The 17,963-nt window shown below is 47.4% G+C and overlaps 2 protein-coding genes across 2 annotated transcripts in view; both read right to left on the bottom strand.

Moving 5' to 3' along the window:
- Positions 1-6,345, bottom strand: part of crispld2 (cysteine-rich secretory protein LCCL domain containing 2) — a 28,589-nt gene extending 22,244 nt beyond the window's left edge. Inside the window, exons 1-2 of the mRNA XM_056278612.1 lie at positions 6,208-6,345; positions 2,127-2,490 (exon numbers count right to left, since the gene is read on the bottom strand). Of these exons, the coding sequence (XP_056134587.1) occupies positions 2,127-2,396 (270 nt within the window). The 5' untranslated portion in view covers positions 2,397-2,490; positions 6,208-6,345. The remainder of the gene's footprint in view (positions 1-2,126; positions 2,491-6,207) is intronic.
- A 6,938-nt stretch (positions 6,346-13,283) lies between these two features.
- Positions 13,284-17,963, bottom strand: part of usp10 (ubiquitin specific peptidase 10) — a 48,404-nt gene continuing 43,724 nt past the window's right edge. Inside the window, exon 15 of the mRNA XM_056278435.1 lies at positions 13,284-16,460. Within this exon, the coding sequence (XP_056134410.1) occupies positions 16,273-16,460 (188 nt within the window). The 3' untranslated portion in view covers positions 13,284-16,272. The remainder of the gene's footprint in view (positions 16,461-17,963) is intronic.

Consider the following 17,963-nt stretch of genomic DNA (forward strand, 5'->3'; position numbering starts at 1 on the left):
TGCATTTCATAACTGTAGTTAGTGTTTGTTTTTTAACTCGCTTTTATTTTGTTGAGCAAGGCTGTGCAAGAACAGGGCGCTGATGCTAATGCTAATGCTGCGGAGTGGTGGCTTTTATTTAGGCCTGATGGAGAACACGTATCAGGAGTCGCTACGGTGAGGTTTGATCGTCCTCATTACACCTGGCACACATGGAAATACTGGCCCTGAAATGCTGTTGAAGCATCAGCCATATGTAACCCAGCCACCCACAGGCATCGAAGACAGCATCACTTTTCAACCAATACAGCCCAGTTTTAGCCCAGACATGTCTGACCGGCAAATCACCCTCCCAAAAAAAGGTTCGCTGGGGAGAGAAACCCCTGGACAACACCTGGAAAGTGGTGGAGATCCTGTAGCCTCGTATAATCGGGGGCTTGTTCTGACTCAACAGTCCGCTCACCACAACCTGCCCCAGGTCTGTGCTGCTCCCACATCTCCCGCCACAGACACAGTACAGCACTATCTCTAACCCGGGGCAACGGGCCGGGCTGCCCCACCAGCGCCCAGCAGGCACCTCTGAACCTCCCACGCCACGCCGGCTGAGTGGGTTCGAACCCCTAACATGGGGGAGAGGAGGACACCTCCTTCTGACCAAACGTTAGGAGAGGAGAGGAGAGGAGAAGAAAGGGAAGGAGAAGAAAGGGAAGGAGGGGTAAGGAGAGGAAAGGCGAGGAAGGGGAGGTTATGCCATACAGTGCGGCCCCTCAAAACTCATCTCTTCAGTAAATTTCCAGCCTCTTGGTGGTCACTAAAACAAAAATATGAGTGGGAACTTATACACGTGTACTTGCACAGCACACACACACACACACACACACACACACACACACACACACACACACAGTACTGTCCTCAAGAGCTAGTTTGTTCCCCGAGACTTGGAAAAACTGGAGGCAGCGCAGAGCCCAATAAATATCCGTCCTCCATTTTAACCAAGTTGTGGACAGACAGACCGCTTTCTCAACAACACCTCGAGGTGTTTACTTTGCTCCATACACCTCTCTTTCCCATCTCAATGATAACCCTGTCCTCCTCCTCCTCCTCCCGATCGGTGCTCCGTCGAGCCGCACGCTTCCTTTTTCCAGGCTTCATTCTTTCTGTCCTCCTCTGACCCAGACCTCCTTGCTGCTCTCCCTCCCTCTGCTCCCCAGGGTCTTTTGCTCATAGCAGGTAGGAGAGAATCGGTATGACCGACCGTCCTCCAGCTGGCAACAAACCATCATGAGATCATGTTTTCCCACAGAGACGCGGATTTTATGATCATACCAACACCCTCAAGGCGAACAATATCAAACCATGAGCGCCCGCCTTAATTTGAGCACAACACTTCTGACATCGGAAAGGATATTTTGGTTTTTACACAACCTGGGTTTTAGTTTCATAGTTTTTTCTGTCATTCATGTCAGTTATGTGTTATCATCTTACTCACCGGCTTCACTCAGTAGATGTTGGACATGGACCACCGCTGGACTCAGCTTTACAGCAGTGTCTTATGGGACAAGTGAACAGGAATGTTAAATGTGTCTTGTAAACAACAAACGCCCCCTAGCGTCTCACTCAGACTGTGTCCATGACTGAGCATCATCTATGACTTCTCTATGGTGCTGGCCGGCTAGTTTATGGATGTTACTACTGCCTACGGTAAGTATAGGCTGCTACTTCCTGCAGGCTGAACCAGGAAGTAGATCAGCAACGTCCTCCACCACTGATCATATTGGACATTTCACATCATAACTTTTAACTTTCACTTCCAGATACGTGGTTTAGATAGTTGGGTTAAACTGGACTCGTGGAAACATATCTGACGCTCCTGTCCAGTTGTCCCATAAGACACCGTTATAAAGCTGAGTCCAGCGGTGGTCCATGTCCAACATCTACTAAATGAAGCTGGTGAGTAAGATGGCGTCATAACTGATATGTATGATGGAAAAACTGAAAAAAAGACCTGGAATGTAGAAAAATATAATCATCCTAGAGCCATGGACGTTTTCAAATCAACTCTATCCGGCCTGAAGAACATGACGCCAGTCTGTTCAGGCGTGTCATTGGGTGTGACCGCCATGACGTAAGGAGGCGTGTCTCACCAGGTACTCCATGTTGGAGGCGCTCGGGTAAACTCCTCCCCGCAGCTTGTTGTGCAGCTGGAGGATCTCCTCCCGGTCAGACCACCGGATTGCCCGCCGGGTCCTGCCACCCGTGGAGTTGGCGGCGCTGGACTCCTCGTAGCGACTCAGCAGCGCCCTCAGCTCCCTGGAGTCAGGAAGGAAGAGGGCCTCCGAGTCCACGGCGCACAACAGAAAGACTGACAGATGGAGGAAGAGGGAGGAGAGTTGGGCCACGACAGCAGAGGTCATCTTCACTCCTCGTCCGTCTGGAAAGATGTCTCCGTAGACTTATGGCGGAGGAAGGAGTTGTGCGAGTGCTGCTCCGCGGCGAATCAGGTGTAACCTACAGGGACGAAAAGCAGATGATGAATGACAGGGTACCGACTGGAGCACATGACCATTCAGATCCCAAACCGAACACAGACAACACTTACCCAAACGATTTGAGTCAGTGGCTCTAAATCAGGTCCTCAGGTACCATCAGTTACTGCTTTCCAGGCCTAAAACCTCCAGCGGATAAATGTCATAAACAACCTGCTGGAATGGGAAACCAGCAGAAGCCTACTGATGCTTCCTGAGAACCTGATGGAGACCCGTTAGAATAAGCCTCATGCGCCTGGGAATGCATATTCACTTGCAAACAATGTTGTAATGAACACAGACGAGCCTCTATACGCCTTCAATGTCAAGCGTGAAAAAGCAGAACTTTACAAAACCTGTCGCTCGTTTCTACTTCAACAGACATCTTGAAAGATGTCGTATTTATATTCATACAACACAAAAACTCAACCAATTGTTCAGAAAAATAAGACAAATTTAACAACATGTCTCATCATGACTAGTACAATAGGAAATAACTTTCAATGAGCCGCTACAAATGATTCCACACAACAAACTAGATCCTTCTCAAGATTCCACACAACAAACGAGATCCTTCTCAAGATTCCACACAACAAACTAGCTCCTTCTCAAGATTCCACACAACAAACTAGATCCTTCTCAAGATTCGACAAAACAAACTAGCTCCTTCTCAACATTCCACACAACAAACTAGCTCCTTCTCAAGACCCCCCCCCCACAAACTAGCTCCTTCTCAAGATTCCACACAACAAACTAGATCCTTCTCAAGATTCCACACAACAAACTAGCTCCTTCTCAAGATTCCACACAACAAACTAGCTCCTTCTCGACATTCCACACAAACTAGATCCTTCTCAAGATTCCACACAACAAACTAGATCCTTCTCAAGATTCCACACAACAAACTAGCTCCTTCTCAAGATTCCACACAACAAACTAGCTCCTTCTCAAGATTCCACACAACAAACTAGATCCTTCTCAAGATTCCACACAACAAACTAGCTCCTTCTCAAGATTCCACACAACAACCTAGCTCCTTCTCAAGATTCCACACAACAACCTAGCTCCTTCTCAAGATTCCACACAACAAACTAGCTCCTTCTCAAGATTCCACACAACAAACTAGCTCCTTCTCAAGATTCCACACAACAAACTAGATCCTTCTCAAGATTCCACACAACAAACTAGATCCTTCTCAAGATTCCACACAACAAACTAGATCCTTCTCAAGATTCCACACAACAAACTAGATCCTTCTCAAGATTCCACACAACAAACTAGCTCCTTCTCAAGATTCCACACAACAAACTAGATCCTTCTCAAGATTCCACACAACAAACTAGCTCCTTCTCAAGATTCCACACAACAAACTAGCTCCTTCTCAAGATTCCACACAACAAACTAGATCCTTCTCAAGATTCCACACAACAAACTAGATCCTTCTCAAGATTCCACACAACAAACTAGATCCTTCTCAAGATTCCACACAACAAACTAGATCCTTCTCAAGATTCCACACAACAAACTAGCTCCTTCTCAAGATTCCACACAACAAACTAGATCCTTCTCAAGATTCCACACAAACTAGATCTTCTTCAAGATTCCACACAACAAACTAGCTCCTTCTCAAGATTCCACACAACAAACTAGCTCCTTCTCAAGATTCTACACAACAAACTAGCTCCTTCTCAAGATTCCACACAACAAACTAGCTCCTTCTCAAGATTCCACACAACAAACTAGATCCTTCTCAAGATTCCACACAACAAACTAGCTCCTTCTCAAGATTCCACACAACAAACTAGCTCCTTCTCAAGATTCCACACAACAAACTAGCTCCTTCTCAAGATTCCACACAACAAACTAGCTCCTTCTCAAGATTCCACACAACAAACTAGATCCTTCTCAAGATTCCACACAACAAACTAGATCCTTCTCAAGATTCCACACAAACTAGATCCTCCTCGGAGCTACGGCACATTAACGTCAGGGTGCAAAGTTAGCCACCCGGTTTAATGTTTTATTAAAAAAAAAGTTAGAAAATGTCTCACAGGAGTTTAATGATCACTCAGAAACTCATTTTATTCCTCACATTGATTCTAATGAATGATTAACCCGAGTCTAATCACGCATCTTATTCTTTGGCTCTTAGCTTTACTCCCACAGAGGATTAAACTCCATTCAGGTGATGAGTTGCTGACGCACAAGGAAGTGAACTGTTCTCTTCGTGTTCACCTTGTCATCATCGTCGTCATCATCGCCCCCTGACAAAATCCAGAAACTCAGAAGAGAGATCTCCAAAGCAGAGCAGAAAGAAAACTCCTGCTAAAGTTAGCAGCTCATCTCTTCGCCTCTTTCGCTCAGGCTGCAGACACAGTTTGAGGGCTGGTGTTGGGTTTGTGTCAACAAGCTGTGCCAGCTCCGGGCACCGGGAGCCAAGAACCCCCCCCACACACACACACACACACACACACACACACACACACACCTCCTGCACCTCCTCCACCCCACCTGCTCCACCTCACTGCTTGCCTGCCCACCCAGCCTCCTCGTGCCCGTTTTCACACCCTTCCTCCACCAGCTTCTCTTTCTGGGTCCTTCTCATCACTCTCATGAATTTTATACTCGGGTGACAGACGGAGCAGAAGTCAGGCACACAATTAGACCTACATGGATGCACACTGGATCCAACCAAGTCCTCTCCGCCATTTGTGATGGACGTGGAGATGCCAGCCTGCAGCAACCCAGATTTCAAACTCTCCAAAGTCCTCACACGACTCCTGATTCTGGATCCAGCTTAGTTTCTTTAGACGCTTGCAAACTTTCTCAACTAGACAAACACGATGCTGGTGATCCTGTGTGTGTCTTTCGTTTCTATCTATATATTGACATCAGATGCGGCTTATCCAACATGACTGAGGACTGAACGTCTAGCTGGTCAGGTTCTCATAACTGCAGCCACAATCAGCTTTGTTACACACACCGGGTTTAATGGCACGTGTTGCATGGCTGTATACTTCGGGTCAACGGCCAGCAGCTTGCCAATAACTTCTGTAATCTGTCCTATCACATCATGTCCTATCACGGCCTATATCATGTCCTATATCGTGTCATATCACATCCTATATCATGTCATATCACATCCTATATCATGTCCTATATCGTGTCATATCACATCCTATATCATGTCATATCACAGCCCAGAGGAGCAACTATCAGTGATAACACCATACATCAATACATCAGTGTAAATCAGTGGAGGAAGACTTAAACTTGACCTACACACACACACTCTCTCTCTCTCTCTCTCTCTCTCTCTCTCTCTCTCTCTCTCTCTCTCTCTCTCTCTCTCTCTCTCTCTCTCTCTCTCTCTCTCTCTGGGTACATTTCCCAATTGCAAAGCAAATATAAACCATTATCTGGTCCTTTCCGGATCGTTTGTCGACTCTGACTGTAAAACAACCCTGGTCCAGACTAACATATAACGTGCTGACTGAGTAGTTGTACTTGCACAACACGTCGCATCCCCTCGACGTTACAGCGGCCATAAGGCATGTGGAGATTTGAGAGACGAAAACCAACCAACTAACCAATCAATCAACCAATCAATTACATAATTGCGCAACAGGGGGCATCCATGGTACACAGTAATATGATACAAGAGTGTGCAGGAGGAGGCTTGAGGAGCTCTTTGTCTTACCTGTGTTGGAGTTTGGGAATTATCCAGCGGCTTTGGTTCCGTGCGTTTTGCTCTGCGCGCTGCTTCAGCGTGATCAATACGTTCCCTTTTACGCACGGCGGACCCGCCTGATGGCCGTGTACCGTGTGTGGGTGTGTGTGTTTGTTTTGTTTGTTTGTATGTGTGTGTGTGTGTATGTGTGTGTGTGCGTGTGTGTGTCAGAGGAGCCGGGTAGTTTGTGAGTTCGCAGCGTGTCAGCAGTTCCTTATAAAGGGAAGGAGAGCCCTGAGAGGAGCCAGAGCTTCTCCCTCCTCCCAGCAGCAGCCGGACCTCCTGGCAAACGGCCCACGTGACAACATGAAAGAATGTAAATCAGTTGCAATCAAGCAAAGTTTAATCACAGAGTACATGACATAAAAAGACATACAAAGACATACAAAGACATACAAAGACGTGCAAAGACATACAAAGACATGCAAAGACATACAAAGACATACAAAGACATACAAAGATGTGCAAAGACATGCAAAGACATAAAAAGACATAAAAAGACATGCAAAGACATGCAAAGACATGCAAAGACATACAAAGACATGCAAAGACATACAAAGACATACAAAGACATACAAAGACATGCAAAGACATACAAAGACATGCAAAGACATACAAAGACATGCAAAGACATAAAAAGACATGCAAAGACATAAAAAGACATGCAAAGACATACAAAGACATACAAAGACATGCAAAGACATAAAAAGACATGCAAAGACATACAAAGACATGCAAAGACATAAAAAGACATGCAAAGACATACAAAGACATGCAAAGACATGCAAAGACATGCAAAGACATACAAAGACATGCAAAGACATAAAAAGACATAAAAAGACATAAAAAGACATGCAAAGACATAAAAAGACATAAAAAGACATGCAAAGACATGCAAAGACATGCAAAGACATGCAAAGACATAAAAAGACATGCAAAGACATGCAAAGACATAAAAAGACATGCAAAGACATACAAAGACATGCAAAGACATGCAAAGACATACAAAGACATGCAAAGACATGCAAAGACATACAAAGACATGCAAAGACATAAAAAGACATAAAAAGACATACAAAGACATACAAAGACATGCAAAGACATGCAAAGACATACAAAGACATACAAAGACATGCAAAGACATGCAAAGACATACAAAGACATAAAAAGACATGCAAAGACATAAAAAGACATGCAAAGACATGCAAAGACATAAAAAGACATGCAAAGACATACAAAGACATACAAAGACATGCAAAGACATGCAAAGACATACAAAGACATGCAAAGACATGCAAAGACATAAAAAGACATGCAAAGACATACAAAGACATAAAAAGACATGCAAAGACATACAAAGACATACAATGCCATGCAAAGACATGCAAAGACATACAAAGACATACAAAGACATACAAAGACAGACAGTGATGAAGGATGAAAACAGTCAGAATGAATAAGTAATGGTCTAAACCTCAGTAACGTAGACTGGGGAGGCAGAAGACAAGAATAAAATAAGATGACATGAATCAGCATACGTACATTAAACTGAAACAGACCAGGTTAATCCACAAGTGCAGTGAGTAAACTGAATTTACTCGGGGTTATCTGAGGTGAAAGCGTCGTTAAAAAAGACCTTTTTTTTTGTTCATAAAAGCTGCTGCTTGACTGTCTGTCCTGGTCGAGACATGTCACGTTTCTATAATTCAGGCTTGTTCCTTCTTCATGTTTGTGGACGTTGGAGGTGTGCAGGCTGCCGCTCGGTGTCTCCTTCTGACTCACGGCCACTTCCACACAGTGGATAAGAGAAATCCCCGGCAGAACCTTCTGGAAACACATGAACACGACGAGGCCCTCGAGAGGATTTGGTGTGACGGGCTGAAAGCAACAACAACAACAAAAGCAACTGTTTGACTTTTGTGTGATGATGTCCATTCGTCGTGAAGCCGATGCTCCTCTGCCCACAGCGGAGCTCTGCACAGAAGCCGGGACGTAGCAGGAGGCCGCACGTGGAGCCAAACCTGCCTCCGCTGGCTGGACGTCTAAAAGCCAACTGACATGACACTTGGCAAAAGGTGGTGTAAAGGATGAAGGTGGAGAGCAACGTTGTTGGTGCTGAAAGCACACCTCTCAGGCAGAGAGGAGGCAGCAGCAGCAGCAGCACACAGCGTCTCAGATCCGGATCCTCACAAGTGGAAACTGGTCCAGTTTGTGTTTCCTGTTGGATCATCAACAAATACAGGCAGCCGATCAGAGGACGCGGATGGAACAGAGAACATCAACATCTTCATTTGCTGGGGACAAAAAAAAAAAACAACTTTCATTTTTGTTGTTTTCTTGCTGTCTCGCTTCCCTCGGCTTTGTTCGGTTCTCACACCCGTGTCCAAAATGAGCCTGCTAAGGAACCCCAACAACGCTCCCACGACGACCCTGAAGGGTTGTCTTTTTACCCACGTTGCTGCACGACTGCCAAGTGCATCTTCAGCACCAGTGTGAATGCAGGGCTTCGGTAAGCCACCCGGCGGTTACCAAGGCTTTTAAGACTTCAGCTAAACGTTCAGCTTGTGAAAGGCCGGTCCGGCTGCAGCTCACCGAAACCTGTTGGTCAGTTTGGACTTGTTGTGTTTACGTCACAATCTGAAGAGAAGAGGAAAAGCTCACAGGTCAAACTTACAGCCAGTGATGGTTTGATGCTCCGCTGCAGATGCCTGCGTCTATGGAACTCTATTAAGGGGTACAGTATTAAGGGGTACAGTATTGAGGGGTACATTATTAAGGGGTGCAGTATTAAGGGGTGCAGTATTAAGGGTACAGTATTAAGGGGTACATTATTAAGGGGTGCAGTATTAAGGGGTGCAGTATTAAGGGTACAGTATTAAGGGGTACATTATTAAGGGGTGCAGTATTAAGGGTACAGTATTAAGGGGTGCAGTATTAAGGGGTACAGTGTGTCTAGCCTGCATGCGCCTCCTAAGTTCTTTTTGTAATTTTGGATGCAATGCAAAGAAGCCAGAAGCTTCTCTGTGGTTGCAACTTGTGGATAATAAATAGTTCATAAACCAAACCGGTCCGTGTGCAGCTACCAGTCACGCCCAGCAGAGGACGCACAGAGTTCGTCTTCGGCGTCATTAATGTGGCCCAGCCAGACACGGCGATCAATCGCTTGGGATTCCGCACGAGAGGCGTCACGCTTCTCGTGATTTTCCCGCCTTGAAACTGTGCAGACGTCAACCGGTTTGGTTTCTGATTCCCCCCCCCCCCCCGCCCCCCAATAAATTCACGTCAGAGGAAGCGAACCATGACCCGCTGAGTGCGTCATGAAGTTCCCGCTCTCGACCGCTCCCATGGGAGGGGAGGGGAGGGTCCCAGGGGAGGGGGGGGGTCCCACACTGCCCGGGGCCACAGTTTAATCTGTATCGGCGTTATAATGATCTTTAGGAGCTCCGCTTGCTGCTCTGGGTGACTGGGTGGCAGAACGTCTAAACAGGAAGCAGTTAAGTCGTGCTGGATAAACACAATAATAATAATTTTAAAAAACGGTGTATGGAATCTATCAACTATTTGAGGGGTCACTGGGACCCCAAATTTGTTTTGGATGGTGGTCAGACGAGCCGGGGGGGGGATGGGGGCGACGGGGGAAACAAGAGACCAATAAATTCGGCCGGACATGGAGGAGTAATAGCGTTCATCATCATAGCGTCATTTCCGGTTGTGTAGCTGAGCTATTCCAAATCCCGCCCTCACGGGAGCGTAAAACTATCGGCCGTTAGACCGAGAACACACGCCGCACCATTTACGTCCGGAAAGGCCCCGCCCACACAGAGGGGCGGTCCCTGTGCATAACTGTAGTCCGCCGACTTCCGGGTTCTACTGCAGCGGTCATTCCAGTTTCCTGTTTGTTGGCGCGTGCCGTTGACAATGACATGTTTTTCGGGATGCCTGCGAGATTTACCGCGGATAAATGTCAACCACGTGCACACACTTCCACCTGCACCTCCCAGCGCACTCTCACCTGAATCTCCCAGCGCACTCTCACCTGCACCTCCCAGCACACTCTCCCCTGCACCTCCCAGCACACTTTCCCCTGCACCTCCCAGCACACTTTCCCCTGCACCTCCCAGCACACTTTCCCCTGCACCTCCCAGCACACTTTCCCCTGCACCTCCCAGCACACTCTCACCTGCACCTCCCAGCACACTTTCCCCTGCACCTCCCAGCACACTCTCACCTGCACCTCCCAGCACACTTTCCCCTGCACCTCCCAGCACACTCTCACCTGAATCTCCCAGCACACTTTCCCCTGCACCTCCCAGAACACTTTCCCCTGCACCTCCCAGAACACTTTCACCTGCACTTACCAGCACACTTTCACCTGCACCTACCAGCACACTCTCACCTGCACCTGCCAGCACACTTTCCCCTGCACCTCCCAGCAAGCAGGTGGAAAGTTGAACATATCAAGTTACATCCACAATGATGAGGATGAGCGGACGGATGGATGGACATAACTTGATATGAACAACTTGAAACCCCCCCCCCCTTGTGGTGGGAGGTGCAGGTGAAAGTGTGCTGGGAGGTGCAGGTGAAAGTGTGCTGGCAGGTGCAGGTGAGTGTGTTCTGGGAGGTGCAGGTGGAAGTGTGCAGGTAGGTGCAGGTGTAAGTGTGCTGGGAGGTGCAGGTGAGAGTGTTCTGGGAGGTACAGGTGAAAGTGTGCTGGGAGGTGCAGGTGAGAGTGTGCTGGGAGGTGCAGGTGAGAGTGTGCAAGTGTGCTGGGAGGTGCAGGTGAAAGTGTTCTGGTAGGTGCAGGTGAAAGTGTGCTGGGAGGTGCAGGTGAGAGTGTGCTGGGAGGTGCAGGTGAAAGTGTGCTGGGAGGTGCAGGTGAGAGTGTGCTGGGAGGTACAGGTGAGAGTGTGCAAGTGTGCTGGGAGGTGCAGGTGAAAGTGTTCTGGTAGGTGCAGGTGAAAGTGTGCTGGGAGGTGCAGGTGGAAGTGTGCTGGTAGGTGCAGGTGAGAGTGTGCTGGGAGGTGCAGGGGAAAGTGTTCTGGGAGGTGCAGGGGAAAGTGTTCTGGGAGGTGCAGGTGAAAGTGTGCTGGGAGGTGCAGGTGGAAGTGTGCTGGGAGGTGCAGGTGGAAGTGTGCTAGGAGGTGCAGGTGGAAGTGTGCTGGGAGGTGCAGGTGGAAGTGTGCTAGGAGGTGCAGGTGAAAGTGTTCTGGGAGGTGCAGGGGAAAGTGTTCTGGGAGGTGCAGGGGAAAGTGTGCTGGTAGGTGCAGGTGAAAGTGTGCTGGGAGGTACAGGTGAAAGTGTGCTGGGAGGTACAGGTGAAAGTGCTTGGAGGTGCAGGTGAAAGTGTTCTGGGAGGTGCAGGTGAAAGTGTGCTGGGAGGTGCAGGTGAAAGTGTGCTGGGAGGCGCAGGTGAAAGTGTGCTGGGAGGTGCAGGTGAAAGTGTGCTGGGAGGTACAGGTGAAAGTGCTGGGAGGTGCAGGTGAAAGTGTTCTGGGAGGTGCAGGTGAAAGTGTGCTGGGAGGTGCAGGTGGAAGTGTGCTGGGAGGCTGCTGCAGTAGAAACCGGAAGTCAGTGGACTTCACTTCCGGCTTGGGCTAGGCAAGGTTTTTCCCAACCGAAATATGCCAATCTGATAAGCTTCCTGACAAATCCCTGAACAGTTGTGTTGACCTGTCCTTTGTGAAGCATTGTTTGATAGTAGTGCAACGTCGCACCCTTTGCTCGACTGGTCGGCGTAGTCACCCGTGGTGCGGGAGACCCAGGTTCGCGTCTCGGCTGCGGCGGTTCCTGGCTGCCCCCCCCCCTCCCGGGTTCACTGCAGTATAAAAAGCTCATCTTTGTGCAAGTCTAGTTTCAAATGCATGTCAGCATGGTGGCTCTTCTTCTACGCCAACACCCCTGTTGATAATCCAGTTTGTGCGGGGCCGAGCCAGGCTACCGAGCGAACATGCCCCCTCAACTGGTGTCAGTGGAGATGTGTGCTGACTGTAAATGGAGGTCACCTGTTGTACAACTCACAAGCACTGTTCCCAGAAAACAAGGAGGGCAATGTTGGAGAACAGTAAGTGGATAAGGGGGCGGACAGACCGGGAGGGCAGAACGGGTTATTTGTCTCATCCGAGGCATCCAAGCACCCTTCTGTCTCAGCAACTAAACACAGAAGTTCCCTTGGTCCATGAACCCGAACCAAACCTTTAGATCTGCCACCTACCAAACCTTTAGATCTGCCACCTCAGCGGTGGTGAGCGTCCCTGCTAATGAGACAGGGTTGCGTGGCGACAGCCATGTTGTGGACCGGGCTTAACAAAACGGGAGAAAAACATGTGCAGTAAGAAGTACTGGTCTGAGCTGGAATAACCCCCCCCCCCTGTGTACTACAACCAACTGCTCTATGCCATAAAAAAGGCAAGTAGAGGAGAAGGCAGCCATTAAGGCCTATTGTTCTGCAGAAGGACTTCTAGAGAACACATAGGTGGTCCGTCAGTGGGAGTTCAGGTCTGTAATTTTCCCTGCGTGGTACCGGCCTACAAAAAGGTGACCTTAGTTCTACCGTGACATTGGAACAATCCAGATACTACACACTGGGTGCTTGGTTGAGCGAAAATACTCCCTGCATCTCAGCAGATGGCCACACTACGGAAAGAAGGGAGGGGAGGGGGTGTGGAAGGCCTACTTGGCAGATTCTTCAATAATGGGTCTGCTTCCCATAAACCAAACGGAGGCAGACCCGCAGCGCCCCTGAGGACAGACAGAACCCAGAGCACTGGACAAGTCGGTGGGAACACTTCACATGCCGCATGTTGTTGACATGGCAGGATTTGACACGCGGGACGTGGACTACGGCTACCGCACACGTGGGATGTAAAATTACAAATTATGCAGATTTCCAGATTTTGAAGATCAGTTTCTCCTTTATTTTGCATTTTGGATTTGGTTTGTTGTGCACATTGGACTATAGGCCAGTCCAGGGTGTAGAGACTGCAGATGTTTTAGGTTATTATATGAAAGCAAAGTAGTCCGGGGACTACACTTTATTGGCAAACTGCATTTTGCACAATCTTTTATTTAAACAATAAACAAAATAAGAGTGCTGGAGGCGTCAGATTAAAAGACAGTATAGATTTTGTTTCCAGGTCAATATCCCAACAAATCCCAGCAAACAACAGTGTTAGGAGCACAAACTGAACAGAACGACATCATTGAAGCTTTTCGCCGGCACGTTTCCTCGCCAGCCATGACAAAAAGACTCTTGCTAAAAACGAGAAAAACACAAAAGCCATCAGATTGCTTCTGAGCGTCCATCCCAAAAGCTCCAACTCCTTAACAATCTTATTAAAATCAAAATATTGAAGTCAGACGTCACCATGAGTGCAATAGGAGTTGACTACAAAGCGGTTTGCACAACTGAACCGACAGTGAATTTCAAAGGACAAGTTGTCTAAACACCAGTTTCCTGTCGGCAACGGATCGTGCAAACTGTGTGGCAAGTCGTGGCAACAGAAAGTGTGTCAGCTGAACGAAAGGCAGCAGGATCGAGATGACCGTCCTTTGGTTTACCTGGGAAAAGTTCCCACTTCCCACACCTCATCAGAAGAACTACCAAAAAGCAAAATCTGCATCCATTTAAGAAATGTGGCAGAGCAAAGGAAAAAAACCCTAAATAAAAAACCCCATAAAATGGGAAATTTGGGAACAATTATTAAGAGACGATGGGATTCCTTTAGAAGTTTGAATTTTAAGATTTTCAACTTGACATGATACTGTGCGTGAATAAGTGTCTCTAGACTTCATGAATAAATTATAGGACTAAGAAGGGACTAGAATCAGTGTTTCCACCTGTATCTGAAACTGCTAGTCACATACAGGAAGAGTCTCTTTCATGGCACCATGGAAAGAGCGGGACAGCCACCTCCATTCAGGACCCGTTCCCAGACGCGTTAACCTTGTTTTCATTTTACTGCTCAACTGTGTGAGAGAGGAACATCCAGTCAGCAAGAAACAGACAGCAAGCCAAAAGAGACAAAGATTTTCTTTGGAAAACCGTCCCGTTTTGAAAAGACGTGGTCTAAACTGTGATGAACCACACCGAGTTAATACTGGGCGACTGACGCAGGTTGCAGTGAAACGTCTCAAATTAACAAAGAAGAAACCAAAAAGAGAAAATGACCAAAAAAAAAGAAAGAAAAAAAAGTAGTAAATATCAAGCGAAGAACTTGTTCAATTTTATTCATTGTTGTGCTTTAGCCTGGGTAATTTATTTCAAACTCCAATTCATGTTAAGTATACGGAGGAAGGAGGTGCATGGGAACATCCACAACATGATGACAAAGAAAACAAACGGTAACTCAAAAAGCCGTACAATATATGAAGGATGCAAAACTCAAGTTGCGAACAGAAAGGGAACAGGATTCTTTTTTTTTTTTTTGTGCGATTTTTTTTTTTTGTGCGCATTTTGAACGAGTTATTCAGAGCCAAGCAAATACACAATCCCTCTTCCTCCCGACAGACGGGTATAGTCTGGGAGGAAGCGCTTTGAGCCACAGATAGGAGGTGAGACGGCAGGGCCGCTCCTGGACACGGCCCAGAAAACAGACTTACAGCCCTGACAGCACGCCGTCGCACGGTGAGGGGAGACGCGTCACGTGGCGGACCGAAGGCAGCGTCCTGGTTCTGCTGAGCAGGGCTCGACGGACACCTCGGCTCCTAACGACATCGATGCCAGTGCACGGGCGGACCCCTTAAACTAACACACAGAGGAGGAAAAAGGAGCACATGGGAGGAACAGGAAGTGTGGAGAGTGAACGGGCAGTGTGTTGTGATGGAATCGGTCTTCGTCGGTGGCCATCTCTCAGCAAGTCACCACAGCACAAAAACCAGCACGACCCTCCAGGACCCAAGCGAGAGCTCACTTGGATTCCTACACATCTTTTTTCTTTTAATATTTTTGTCCGTAAATATTTTGCAAAAGGTGTGCGTTTGTACGTCCATGTCTTTTAATCGATCGGTTATACTGTATGTGCACAGAAGCTTACGAGTCTTAATATCAGTTAAATTCTAACGCGCGTTAAAAGTTTTAGTTGTTCTAATTCTATGCCAAGAAACCACACAAGGATCTCTCAAAACAAGGAAGCTGCTGAGTTTCAATACAACGTGGCACCTCCCGTCTTTTTTTTTTCCTTTTTTTTCTTCTTTTATTTTTAAATGGCTCAAATATCACCTAGATTTAAAAGCATCAGAAAAGTGAGGAAATGGAGGAGGAGGAGGAGGAGGAAGAGGAGGTAACAGAAGCGAAGAGAACATCGCCTTGGGAGTACAGACACTCAGAACGCTGTGGAGTTTGCTGGTGCTGGGCCTTTTCAACGCACGAGGGAAAATTCCAACAGGCTTTGAAACTGCTGTAATTTCATTAGGCCGACAGTTCTCCTTGCCAAAAGGCGAAAACACTGTACTTCTATCCCATTTCATTAGAAAAAGAAAAAAAAAAAGAGAAAGAAAGAAAAGGAAGGTCATCAAAACAAGATGAAAAACCCCAGCAGTCCAACTGCAGCCTGGTGTGGCGGGAGATAGTTCTTGCCGTGTGTGAATCCACTGTTCCCCATTTTGAGCTAAGCTGTGGGCTCAGGGGTGAGTTCAGGTCCTGACCTGTAACCCGGCCCCCCGGTCCATTAACAGTCCCTCCTTGCAGCATTAAAAAAAAAAAAAAAGAAAAAAAAAAAAAGAAAAAGAAAAGGAAAGAAAAACAGCAGTGGTGCACAGAGAAGAGAAAGCAGTCACAGGGAATCTTCCAGAACACAGCTCATTTCTCTTCTTCCAAGGTGATGGAGAAGCTGCTTCTATGGAAAGCAGGGACGAGAGGTTGAGGGGGAGATCTTGCAAGAAGTTGGGCAGTGTTCCTGTTCATTAGTTTGGTGCGTGCTTGCGTGTTTGTCATTTGTGTGAGTGTATCGTCGGTGAGTGCATTGGGAGCATGTAAAAGTGTGTGTGTGTGTGTGTGTGCGTGTGTGTGTGTGTGCGTTTGTGTGTGTATGGCGTCTACAGCAGGTCCACACGGCGGTAGTACAGCAGGTAGGCGGTGCGCTCTGTGGTCTGCTTAACCACCTGGTACTGGTTGATGACCTTCACCGTCTGGTCGTCGATGCGCAGCCAGCCGTTTAGACCAATGTGGAAGACATCTGTAGTGTAATGGCCGCCTGTCGCGCTGTTCCCATGGTGATAGACAACTGTACAGGTTGGAGTGACATGAGTTACAGATGTGGAGAAGGGGAAAAAAACAAAACAGGTCAACCAGACTAATCCAAGACGAAATGGGACATTCTTTATCCATCTGTCAGCAGCTCTTTGTGGAGCACTACAGGCTCTGCTGAACCTCACATAAAACTGGAGCTAGGGTTACATTACCGCCATTATAGCAACGACTCACTATCGGGCCGAGTCTGTACTGCTCTGCTCTAGTCTGCAGATTCTGCTTCAGTCGGAGTGGATGGTTGGCACAGAAAGTGGATAATTGTGCAGGGGGTACAAACTAATCTACTTTCAGGTGTGTCAGAGCCACTATGAGCACATCACATGTGTTTGAGTTTCATGACTGGAATGTGGACGTTATCGAGTAGTGTATGCTGGTCAACGACACAAATCTGGACAGATCCTGCCAGCCAATGAAAATTGAGAGCGAGAAAAAAATGATCAATACAGGAACTAGGGAAGGAAAAATGGTAAATAGAGAGTTCGTTACATACATCAGGAAGTGCGTACACACACAGCTTCCCTTCCACCTTGAGCGACTTAACAGAAGTTTTGAACAGTCACTGTACGGCACTGTGCGAGGACGCTGCATGTAAAGGTTAGCAGTGTGAAAGGGCAACAGTCAATCTGAACTTTCAGTGCAGCGGCATGTCACAGTCCACATACTACTCTCAACAAACAAACAATTCAGTTAAGTACAAGTGCTGAGGAGCCGGCAAGGCCATTCTGGTGCGGATGTGTGAATACCGTTTAATAGCTATTTAGACGGGCTCAAATACTTGGGGTCAACTGTCCAAAGTAACGGGGAGTGCGGAAGAGACGTGAAGAAGAGAGTGTAGGCAGGGTGGAGTGGGTGGAGAAGAGTGTCAGGAGTGATTTGTGACAGAAGGGTACCAGCAAGAGTTAAAAGGAAAGGTTTACAAGATGGTAGTGAGACCAGCTATGTTGTATGGTTTGGAGACAGTGGCACTGATGAGAAGACAGGAGGTGGAGCTGGAGGTGGCAGAGTTGGAGATGATAAGATTTTCACTGGGAGTGATGAAGGAGGACAGGATTAGGAATGAGTACATTAGAGGGACAGCTCAGGTTGGACGGTTTTGGACATGTGTGGAGGAGAGATGCTGGGTATATTGGGAGAAGGATGCTGAATATGGAGCTGCCAGGGAAGAGGAGAAGAGGAAGGCCAAAGAGGAGGTTTATGGATGTGGTGAGGGAGGACATGCAGGTGGCTGGTGTGACAGAGGAAGATGCAGGGGACAGGAAGAGATGGAAATGGATGATCTGGTGTGGCGACCCCTAACGGGAGCAGCTAAAAGTAGCAGTAGTAGTAGTAGCAGCAGCTATTTAGACGGGCATTTTAACGGGGTGTATTAAATTAGATGCATCAGGATGGGGGATCAGAATTCTTGGAAGCACCCCCGCGTATAGTCAGAGTATTTTCTAGAGGAGCGGGGCCAGTTCCTTAAGTACACAGCTAGGTT

The sequence above is a fragment of the Lampris incognitus genome, chromosome 4, assembly GCF_029633865.1.
Source record: "Lampris incognitus isolate fLamInc1 chromosome 4, fLamInc1.hap2, whole genome shotgun sequence".
NCBI classification, from domain to species: domain Eukaryota; kingdom Metazoa; phylum Chordata; class Actinopteri; order Lampriformes; family Lampridae; genus Lampris; species Lampris incognitus.